This window comes from Myxine glutinosa, unplaced genomic scaffold (assembly GCF_964187855.1).
Source record: "Myxine glutinosa unplaced genomic scaffold, kmMyxGlut1.1 SCAFFOLD_2006, whole genome shotgun sequence".
NCBI lineage: Eukaryota > Metazoa > Chordata > Myxini > Myxiniformes > Myxinidae > Myxine > Myxine glutinosa.
In genome coordinates, this window is record NW_027618101.1 from 73,857 (window position 1) to 85,369 (window position 11,513).

Here is an 11,513-nt window from a genome sequence, read left to right on the forward strand (position 1 = left end):
ATGGTTCGCAGACCTGTGTTGTCATCCTCCTCCTTATTCTCCATCCTCTCGCTCAACAACTCTTATTCGGAGTATGATGGCCATGACGCTGTTGTGCAATGCTGCTAAGAACGTATATACTTCCTTTTTTTTTTTAATGTCCAGTCGAGCGCAAATCTCGGGTCCTACAAGGATAGTGGAGTTTGTGTGTAGGTGATGCATCGTAACACTTTGGGAACGAGCCAGTTCTTCCTCATCTCTTTCTGGGTAGACTTTAACACTTCAACAATGACAACTACAACAATCACTCCTTCACTCGTGAAGAAGAAGAATATTTTTACCCAAGGTACCTCGCGCGTTGCACTCTTTCTTTTTTCCCCTTCGTCTCTTGGTTCGTTTGATGCTTTTTAACTGTAACTGTACAGACTCGTGGTTTTTTAATTTTACACTTTATTAGTTCGTACAATAGTCATGAAATGAGTTATTTATCATGACGAACATATTGGATCTGCCTTTTCGTTCGCGAACGCTTGTGGAATGGATGGAATTCGACTCGAGTAAATTGGAGCCTGGGCCTTGTCGGCCTGGTCTCCACATGCTGTGCCTGATTGTAGTTCGCTTCTTGTTTTTGTTTGAGGGTTTTTATTTAATTTTTCCTTCGTGTTAACCTCCAGTAAATGTCCATTTTGATTTTTAGGGAGACTGCTTGGTTGGTGTAGTTGTCTAACGATGACCATCTCTTGTTTAACAGTTGATTACATCTCATTCCGACATGCAGAACGACGTGGGTGATTTTGTCGACCTCTACGTCCCTCGCAAATGGTTTGTCCTCCAAATCGTGGTTTATTATTATTATACTTATACTTATACTTATAGATTGTGCATTTGTCCAAATGATGAACATGAAGCCATGTAGCTAATGTGATGTCTTCGTTTTAATGGAAGATTAGCCTCTGCTGCAACCGTATTCCACCTCGTCAGTGAGACAGACCACAGTAGTCAGTACTCACTACTCAGTAGTGTGTGTGTGTCCCTGTATATGACTGTGTGTCCCTGTGTATGACTGTGTGTCCCTGTGTGTGTATGACTGTGTCCCTGTGTGTGTATGACTGTGTGTCACCGTATGTGTGTGTGTCCCCGTATGTGTGTGCCCGTGTGTGTGTGTGTCCCCGTATGTGTGTGTGTGTGTCCCCGTATGTGTGTGTGTGTCCCCGTATGTGTGTCCCCGTGTGTGTGTATGTGTGTCCCTGTGTGTGTGTGTCCCCGTCCCCCCCGTGTGTGTGTGTCCCCGTCCCCCCCGTGTGTGTGTGTCCCCGTCCCCCCCGTGTGTGTGTGTCCCCGTCCCCCCCGTGTGTGTGTGTCCCCGTCCCCCCCGTGTGTGTGTGTCCCCGTCCCCCCCGTGTGTGTGTGTCCCCGTCCCCCCCGTGTGTGTGTGTCCCCGTATGTGTGTGTGTCCCCGTATGTGTGTGTGTCCCCGTATGTGTGTGTGTCCCCGTATGTGTGTGTGTCCCCGTATGTGTGTGTGTCCCCGTATGTGTGTGTGTCCCCGTATGTGTGTGTGTCCCCGTATGTGTGTGTGTCCCCGTATGTGTGTGTGTGTCCCCGTATGTGTGTGTGTGTCCCCGTATGTGTGTGTGTGTCCCCGTATGTGTGTGTGTGTCCCCGTATGTGTGTGTGTGTCCCCGTATGTGTGTGTGTGTCCCCGTATGTGTGTGTGTGTCCCCGTATGTGTGTGTGTGTCCCCGTATGTGTGTGTGTGTCCCCGTATGTGTGTGTGTGTCCCCGTATGTGTGTGTGTGTCCCCGTATGTGTGTGTGTGTCCCCGTATGTGTGTGTGTGTCCCCGTATGTGTGTGTGTGTCCCCGTATGTGTGTGTGTGTGTCCCCGTATGTGTGTGTGTGTCCCCGTATGTGTGTGTGTGTCCCCGTATGTGTGTGTGTGTCCCCGTATGTGTGTGTGTGTCCCCGTATGTGTGTGTGTGTCCCCGTATGTGTGTGTGTGTCCCCGTATGTGTGTGTGTGTCCCCGTATGTGTGTGTGTGTCCCCGTATGTGTGTGTGTGTCCCCGTATGTGTGTGTGTGTCCCCGTATGTGTGTGTCCCCGTATGTGTGTGTCCCCGTATGTGTGTGTGTCCCCGTATGTGTGTGTGTGTCCCCGTATGTGTGTGTGTGTCCCCGTATGTGTGTGTGTGTCCCCGTATGTGTGTGTGTCCCCGTATGTGTGTGTGTCCCCGTATGTGTGTGTGTGTCCCCGTATGTGTGTGTGTGTCCCCGTATGTGTGTGTGTGTCCCCGTATGTGTGTGTGTGTCCCCGTATGTGTGTGTGTGTCCCCGTATGTGTGTGTGTGTCCCCGTATGTGTGTGTGTGTCCCCGTATGTGTGTGTGTGTCCCCGTATGTGTGTGTGTGTCCCCGTATGTGTGTGTGTGTCCCCGTATGTGTGTGTGTGTCCCCGTATGTGTGTGTGTGTCCCCGTATGTGTGTGTGTGTCCCCGTATGTGTGTGTGTGTCCCCGTATGTGTGTGTGTGTCCCCGTATGTGTGTGTGTGTCCCCGTATGTGTGTCCCCGTATGTGTGTCCCCGTATGTGTGTGTGTGTCCCCGTATGTGTGTGTGTGTCCCCGTGTGTGTGTGTGTGTCCCCGTGTGTGTGTGTGTGTCCCCGTGTGTGTGTGTGTGTCCCCGTGTGTGTGTGTGTGTCCCCGTGTGTGTGTGTGTGTCCCCGTGTGTGTGTGTGTGTCCCCGTGTGTGTGTGTGTGTCCCCGTGTGTGTGTGTGTGTCCCCGTATGTGTGTGTGTGTGTGTCCCCGTATGTGTGTGTGTGTGTGTCCCCGTATGTGTGTGTGTGTGTGTCCCCGTATGTGTGTGTGTGTGTGTCCCCGTATGTGTGTGTGTGTGTGCCCGTATGTGTGTGTGTGTGCCCGTATGTGTGTGTGTGTGTGTGTGTGTGTGTGTGCCCGTATGTGTGTGTGTGTGTGTGTGCCCGTATGTGTGTGTCCCCGTGTGTGTGTGTGTGTCTGTCCCCGTGTGTGTGTGTGTGTGTGTCCATGTTCATTTTAAACACTTTATTTGTACTATATACATGTCATGAATAGCTTTAGTGCTTCCATTATAATTTTTGTAGAGTAGTGAGGTGGGGGGAGTGGAGAGATGACGTTTACATTATGTTCATGTGTAAGAAATATATTTTTATTTTGGCCTCTTCTATCTCACTCCCACTCACTCTCCAAAAGAAGGAAAATAGAGCTAATCGATGGCGTGCCATCACAAATCCCCATACTTACCACTTAAAGTGAAGTTGAAAGGTGGCAAAAAGTTCCATCAGGCATGACCCGATATCAAAATGAGAGAATTTATTTTTCTTTGTTGCGTTTTGACCCCTGTAAACCAAGTCACCATCCATACCCTGGGCAATGAACCAGTGGTCAAATCCAAAAGATCGTTACATATTTCATGCATGTTGATGGCATTATCAGGGGTCACACTTGATTTGGTGGAGGCCCTCCCATATATTATTTGCTGGTGAATCAAACTTCATAAAAATCAGTACCCACGTTTAAATTACTTTTTATCACGACACCTGCAGTTCAAATTTCAGTGCTTTTCATACCAGCAACCTCGCAACTCGTAATCACAGAACACTCCCGTCAGCTATTCAATCACCTACCGACAAACTTACAGCAAAATAATACTAGAACATTTTAATGTTGCTTGAAGAAAGATTCCTTCACACATTAACCCATTTATTGTGTTTTCCAAAACAATAGTTGGCTCCACACAACTTTCAGCTATTGTCGAGATAATTGTAGTCATGACATGACGGAAAACCTAAGTGCACGTCTTCTCTGAGATGGAGTCGCAGCGCCACGTGAATATTAGAGCAGCGCCACGTGATCATTGGAGCAGCGCCACGTGATCATTGGAGCAGCGTCACGTGATCATTGGAGCAGCGTCACGTGATCATTAGAGCAGCGCCACGTGATCATTGGAGCAGCGCCACGTGATCATTAGAGCAGCGCCACGTGATCATTAGAGCAGCGCCACGTGATCATTAGAGCAGCGCCACGTGATCATTAGAGCAGCGCCACGTGATCATTAGAGCAGCGCCACGTGATCATTAGAGCAGCGCCACGTGATCATTAGAGCAGCGCCACGTGATCATTAGAGCAGCGCCACGTGATCATTAGAGCAGCGCCACGTGATCATTAGAGCAGCGCCACGTGATCATTAGAGCAGCGCCACGTGATCATTAGAGCAGCACCACGTGATCATTAGAGCAGCACCATGTGATCATTAGAGCAGCACCATGTGATCATGAGAGCAGCACCATGTGATCATTATAGCAGCACCATTTGATCATTAGAGCAGCACCATTTGATCATTAGAGCAGCACCATTTGATCATTAGAGCAGCATCATGTGATCATTGGAGCAGCACCATGTGAATATTGGAGCAGCACCATGTGATCATTGGAGCAGCACCATGTGATCATTAGAGCAGCGCCATGTGATCATTAGAGCAGCGCCATGTGATCATTAGAGCAGCACCATTTGATCATTAGAGCAGCACCATTTGATCATTAGAGCAGCACCATTTGATCATTAGAGCAGCACCATTTGATCATTAGAGCAGCACCATGTGATCATTGGAGCAACACCATGTGATCATTGGAGCAGCACCATGTGATCATTGGAGCAACACCATGTGATCATTGGAGCAGCACCATGTGATCATTGGAGCAGCACCATGTGATCATTGGAGCAGCACCATGTGATCATTGGAGCAGCACCATGTGATCATTGGAGGAGCACCATGTGATCAAACGGATCATTTCAGTCTCCTAAAATTTCAACCAATCAGAAGTTGCGCACTGTACACTGATCTGGCTGTATATCACTGTACATTTGGGCATTGCGCAATGGCATTCCCACACCGCATGCTTGCTTTCGATCAGTCCAGCATGTGGCTAACGATGTGATGCATGCATATTGCGGCCTTGCTTGTGTTTTTGCACATCCATGTGAAGTGTTTTTGCAAAGTGTGTATGGTTGTTTATTTTGGCTTGTATAAAAATATAAAGATTGTATTAACAGATTGACAAAGAAAACGTTGTCATTGGCAACATTAAGTTGATGGAACATTGAACAAAGTGCATTAGCAGTAAATGTTTCTTTTACATTATTTTGTTTTGTTTATAATGCACATTAATGTTTCTTCCTTTAGCTCGGCGAGCAACCGTATTATTTCTGCGAAGGATCATGCATCCATCCAGATCAACATTGCTGAGGTACTTTGGTTTGATGTGCATTATGATGAAGTAATAACTGTGCCTGGTGTTGGCTTAGCGGTTAGAGTGCCGGCTTGGGATCCTAGGATCCTGGGTTCGAATCCCGGTCGATCGATGAATTCACGCAGGGGGGCTGACTCAGCCTGTCATCCTTCCGAGGTCGGCAAATCGAGTACCAGCTTGCTGGGATGAATGATCCCGGTGTGTACCCCGGTTTAGAATAGGTACACCGTATCCCTCCCTGCACGTCGTAAGAGGTGACTAAGGGTTGGCGTCAGGAAGGGCATCCGGCCATAAAAACATTGCCTCAAAACAGGGAACCATGATTGTCATGGGGCCCGCAAGGCTAACCCCCGCTCTAGCAGGGAAAAATGGCCTTAAAACGATCATTCTTACATTCATTCAATAACTCTTCACTCACTGCGGTATTTTTCTTGGATATTCCACTTTCATTCGTACCTTTTGGAAGTTTTGTTGCTTATGATGTTTTTTCAACCCTGTGAGTAAAGATTGTATCTGAATCAAATGGACCATTGATTTTGACAGCTGGTCTTCTTTCATAGGCAGCATATGGCTGTGGGTACAGCATAATTTGCTGGCGGCACGGCTGTGCCGCTGATGCGGTGCCCTGCCCGTGTCGGTTAGAGCAGGAATGTGGAGTTTGGCCATTGTGCGGCGATAGCTTGCCGACTCTTTACGAAGGACACCGTGGGATGTTTAACATCGACCGAATAATTCCGGCAGACGGGAAGCCAGTTTAAAGTCCATCCGAGAGATGGTACACACAACACACATTGATGAATCGCCCTGCCTATAAAACACCGAGGCGACCGTTTATGGCTCAGTTGGGATTCACACCAAGGCTAGACAGCTTAGAGGGGTGGTGTATGTACCTTTTAGGTTATTCTTGCAGCTCATTGACGACTCGTGATGGGAGAAGGCCTTTAAATGTTTTGAGGTATTTTGTTTCAGGTAGGCATTTTTCTTTTACATGTGTTTTGTCTGCAGCTTGATCCCACCACTGGCCGTTTTGGTGGTCAGTTCAAGACCTACGCCATCTGTGGAGCAATTCGGAAAATGGTGGGTAGATGAATGGCACGATTCTTTGTTTTTATGCAGTTGATGATTATTATTATTATTTTTATTATTTGTATTTTTTTTTAATGGGTGAAATTCATGTTTAAAGACTGGTATTGTATTGTCTTGTTTCCCTCACCAGAGTATTGCACTCGGGTCCGTTTGCCTGTTTGTTTGTCCCCACAGAATGTGCTGACGTAGACCACAAACGCCACCTAGTGGTAGCCAGTAATACACGCCATCTTTAATTCAACCAAGTACCTCCATAAAGTATGTGCAATTAGAATGCGTGTAGGTCTGTAAAACATGATAAAACCAAACAAGAACAAGTCCTGATGAGGGTCTGCCATATTTGATTGCTCATTCGAGTTGTACTTGTATTTCTGTAAGAACGTCCGATTAATGTTCAAAATATAACATTCAATACGAATTGAATTGTTTCTCGATCATAAACTGACGTTTCTAGACGGACAGACAGACATGAACCAATTGTTGGAGGTTATGTTTTCACCCCTGTCTGCCCGTTTGTTTGTGGACAAAATATCTCAAAAGGTTGTGGACGGATTCGGACAAAATTTAGCAGAGATGTAGCATATGTGACAAGGTCTAAATGATTAGATTTTGGTGAAGATCCGGATCCGGCTACTAGAATTTTTAAAGTGATTCTTCACCATTGGGAGATGGTGCTAAAACCAACATATACATAGCAGGATATTTCGGTTATGGATGGAATTGGGCGAAAGTTGTTGGACTGGTTGTGTGTGACAAGGAAGAATTGATTCAATTTTGGTGAAGATCCGGATCAGCTAGTATAACTTTTTTTTTTAAGTGATTCTTCACCGTTCTAGTTTAAACCAGCTCTTTGCTTTGCGTGCATGATGTAAATATAAAGTATGAAATTTTAATCTTCGGTCATTAAAGTCATGAATTTGTCACCAACAAGTCACACAAAACCCTGTGAATAGTTAAAAGGTGTATTAACTGTACTACCAACGGTACCCACCCTACGTACCTACAGGCGGGGCTTCAGTTGGGAGGCCCAAATTAAAAGGCAAAATATCAGAAATTGAAGGCTTTTTTTTATATTTTAAACGATTTATATAAACATCCGTTAAATCATATCACACGCAAATCATCAAAATCTAAACAGTATTTTTTAGAATTCCAATAAAAGCCACATCACTGTTCATATTGGTAAATATTATTCCATCGTGTTTGGAAAAACTGGAAAATTGGAAAAACTGGAAAAATTTGGAAAACCAATATAGCCTATTTTACTCCAGGGGTCCCAGGATTACCCACCCAAAATTTCGTTGCGATCGGTTCAGCCGTTTTTGCGGTACCTGGGAACGGACGGACAGACAGACATTTGGTGAGTTATAGTAAGATGAGCATACATCAGAATTGTTGAATAATTATATTCAATGAGTGAGAAACCTGGCCATGTTGATGCATTAGAATTAGACACGTCGATGCCTCTCAAATTACGGCCGCATTAATTACTCCACCATGACCTCCCCGGGAAATTAATTCCGACCTCCCGAGCAATTTCAGTCGCCGGAGGCATTATGTTTTCGGGTTGTCTGTCCGTCTGTGATAGGTTTTCGTTGCTCCGATAACTTGCTTGAGAGCAGCTGAAGGGATTTAAATCAAACTTGGTACAAGTATGTGTGATAATGTGGGCAGAGGCATATTGATCGACGTCGCAACTTCGAAGAGTGCCGTTCTAGTTACTTTCGAAAACCTTCCCATGCACGCTCCGAGTACAACCACCAGATTTTCAACTCGTTCTGTCCAGCTGTTCAGCAGTGCATATAAATCAAACGACACTTTTCGAGTTGTAGTGTGATTACAGTACATTTCCTCAAGCAAGCTCTTTTGTTAGTTTTGTTTGTTTATCCTCACAGGGTGAATCTGATGATTGTCTCTTGAGGCTGGCGAAGGATGATGGCATCATCCCAAAGTAAGGAATATATTGGAACTACTATTTACTTTAGTACCTTGCATTGCGTTTCTTACACTGATTTTAACGTATTGCCTTCTCCCTCCCTCTCCAAACCCCCGCAACCCTCCCCTTCTAGGACCGTTTAAAGATTTTGTGATCCTGAGAAGAAATGAAATAAATTTCAAACATTGCATCTTGTGTGAAGTTTCTGTTGTGCATTTTATTAATTCTAGTGCAGGCAGTCCCCTGTTTACGAACATGCTAATACCTGGTGTTGGCCTAATGGTTAGGGCGGCGGGCTTGGGATCCTAAGGTCCTGAGTTCGAATCCCGTTGAATTAACGCCAGGTCGGGTTGACTCAGCCCGTCATCCTTCTGAGGTCGGCAAAATGAGTACCAGATACTGCTTATAGAGATGCATTGCATCAGCGGCAGACGCGCCCACAGATAAATGATGCTACCAACAGCCGGGTGGCTGCACACGAACCACCAAAACGGTTTACGGTTTTGTAATCCCACTGGTAGTCTGGATCTGCTTCTGGACGTTAAACAAAATTTAATCGGCTTATTCTCGTCACCGACCCAACTCATCCATCAAGTTTTGTCATAATCGGTCCACAACTGAAATATCGTGCTATATATCAGTTTTGGCCCTATCTCTGAATTGGGAGAATCACTAAAAATTATAGTATTGGGACCCTCACCAAAATCTAATCGATTTGTCCTCATACACCCAACCTGTCCATCAAATTTCGTCTGAATCCGTCCATACCTTTTTGAGATATCCTGCTCAGACACAGACAAACAGCGGTGCAAACATCCCCACCGAAGGTAGACAGAGGTTGAGGTAAAGATACCTTTTTTCTGCATGTTTTACTTCATTGTACATTCTCAAATTATAATGACGTCATATTTACGGCAAATAATTGGGGTCAAAGCTTGTTCCGAAACTTGAGCACGTCAATACGTTTGACACTTTTCTCGGGATAACAATACAGGTTATAGGAAAAGCAGACCCATATGAATTGCCAAATACATCAAGGTCCATAAGTGAGACTAACTTTCCAACTTTTCCAACCAACATCTTCAATACCCTCAAATGTTTATCCAGCCCCTAGCTTTATCGACTTTCGTCAACTCTTCGAGAAAGACACCGAATGTGAAAAGACGACTACGGTAAATAAAATAATGCTGGCAGACAGGACGCCCAGTTCAATGTCTGTCTGAGGGACAGCACACACATTGATGATGGACCCTTTCTGTGAAACACTGGGTGATCCCTTATAGCTAGGCCCAGGATATCAACCAAGTACGGCAGCTTAGAGGTGAGTTCACTCCAATCAATGCTACTCCTAATTGCAAGAAGGCAAAGGTGAAGGAGGCCATTTGGCCCATCATGCCAGCGTTGCACCAATGCTGGATGAAATAAATCTGTCAAAACGACTTCATTTCATTGGGATAATGGAGGGAGTTGGGATGAGAACAGTGTGGCAGACTCAGGAATATCATGGGTGTTAAAAAACAAAACGAGGAAATGCTTTTTGTTTTTTCAATTATTATTCTTTTATTTGGGGAGGGGGTGGGGGGAGTGAGAGGGGCAGGGTGAAGGTTGTTTTTGGGTGAACAATATGCAGCACCAACCACACTATCCCTTGACGAAACCCTCTCACACACGTAACACTCAACACATGCACACAATCATCCATCCATACTCTTTACAAGTCCTGTCATCCGTGAAGCCCTCCGTCTCCAATGCCTCTAGGTACCCATCGAGCTGCAATTGAAACTTGTAATGTTTCTGGGACCACGACCATTCCAAGGGGACCATTCAATGCATTAACTACTAGTCAGGTTCACTATGTTAACAAATATAATTTCTTTCAAAATTTTGGGATTAGCAAACCTGTACATTTTTGGAATCTTCAGAGCATGGAGAATCTGAAAATCAATGTTGGCATTTGCACAGACACCTGCATGGCCGCCATTTTGGATTTTGAAAATGGCCGCCATAAAATACATATTTTGCGCGATCTCGGCTTCTACTCAACCTAGAGACTTAATTAAATATGCTAATCCTATGTTTTCTGGGTCAAGGAATCCAATAAAGGCCTCAAAATAGTGCTCAGGATTATAGAAAAGCAACAAACAAAGGTAATTGAAAACCATTGTCTTTATATTTGTGATATAACTGTATTACATAATACATGATATTGCAAGTCCTTTGAAGTTATAGGTTGTTATAGGTAGTTATAGGTAGTATCAGATTGAACTATAAGTCCTATACACAGGATCTACTGGGTCTATACCGTTCAGGAATATGCTTTTACAGATCTTCATCACTGTCCTGAGGGTCATTTTCGCAAAGGTGTCTACGCAAATGCAAACATTAATTTTTGGATTCCTCATGCTCTGAATATTCCAGAAATGTATAGTTTTGCTAATCTACCAAAATTTTGAACGAAAAAACATAGTGAACCTGACTAAACTGTACATTCTTGGTGAAAGACCCCGGCCTTGGTAGTATCTTAACTCTCCTCTTTACTCTCAGGCTTCCTAAGGTGGTGGATGATATGCCCCCCAGGTTTGAAAGCACCCAAATGGCTACTTGGGAAGAGGAAAGTGCTTTGGTGTAGGATTGGCTGTTATGATGGGAGTGGATCAAATCCACAAGGAAATCCAGTCGCTGAGGGCACCAGAACTGAAGATGGAACCGAGTTTCTCAAACATTCACAACATTGGGGCAACTTATAAATCGGATTGACGACATTCTCATCAACAAAAGATGGAGAAGTGCTGTGCAATCTTCCACTACTCTGCCAAGTGGAGACTGGGACAGATCATGAACTTAGAAAGATGAAAATAAATAAACTCTGACCAGATATGACCTTCAAAACATATCTAAGCAAATCTACTATGTAAGAGAGACGTCTCTCTGTCTGTCGCCATTTTTCTCAGAGATGGCTGAACGGGTCTACGTCAAACTTTCAGAGGTTGATCAGTGAGTGCCTGGGAGTGTTTAAGGCCAAAAAAAAAAATGAAAAAAAAAAGATGGTTTTTTTTGAGTTTAAAAAAAAAATCGCTCGTTAGTGCCGAAGGCTTTTAAAATTAATGACAGTTACATACAAGCACACATTCGCATAAATAAATACAAAACATTCACCAGATATTTGAATACAAATAAATCAAACTATTCTGGAAGTGTACGAATTTGGTATTACAGCTTCTTCTTCC

General features: G+C 44.6%; 1 protein-coding gene across 2 annotated transcripts; it reads left to right on the forward strand.

The window, feature by feature from the left end:
• The first annotated feature begins 298 nt into the window (after window positions 1-298).
• RPS21 (ribosomal protein S21) lies at window positions 299-8,474 on the forward strand. Of its 2 annotated transcripts, none has more exons than XM_078769298.1 (6): window positions 299-325; window positions 731-801; window positions 5,198-5,261; window positions 6,270-6,341; window positions 8,246-8,301; window positions 8,420-8,474. In XM_078769298.1, exons 2-6 carry the CDS (start codon window positions 752-754, stop codon window positions 8,427-8,429), a joined length of 252 nt encoding a protein of 83 aa, XP_078625424.1. In that variant the 5' UTR covers window positions 299-325; window positions 731-751; the 3' UTR covers window positions 8,430-8,474. The 2 variants fall into 2 exon arrangements, with proteins under 2 accessions (XP_078625424.1, XP_067967247.1); XM_068111146.1 differs by having other exon boundaries at window positions 325-370.
• Window positions 8,475-11,513: the final 3,039 nt, after the last annotated feature.

Bases quoted from the DNA above. Each gene is read 5' to 3' on its own strand.
- RPS21 (XM_078769298.1), top strand. From the start codon at position 752: ATGCAGAACGACGTGGGTGATTTTGTCGACCTCTACGTCCCTCGCAAA. The intron at 802-5,197 runs GTTTGTCCTCCA...TTCTTCCTTTAG, and splicing joins CTCTACGTCCCTCGCAAATG to CTCGGCGAGCAACCGTATTA. The intron at 6,342-8,245 runs GTGGGTAGATGA...TTATCCTCACAG, and splicing joins GTGGAGCAATTCGGAAAATG to GGTGAATCTGATGATTGTCT.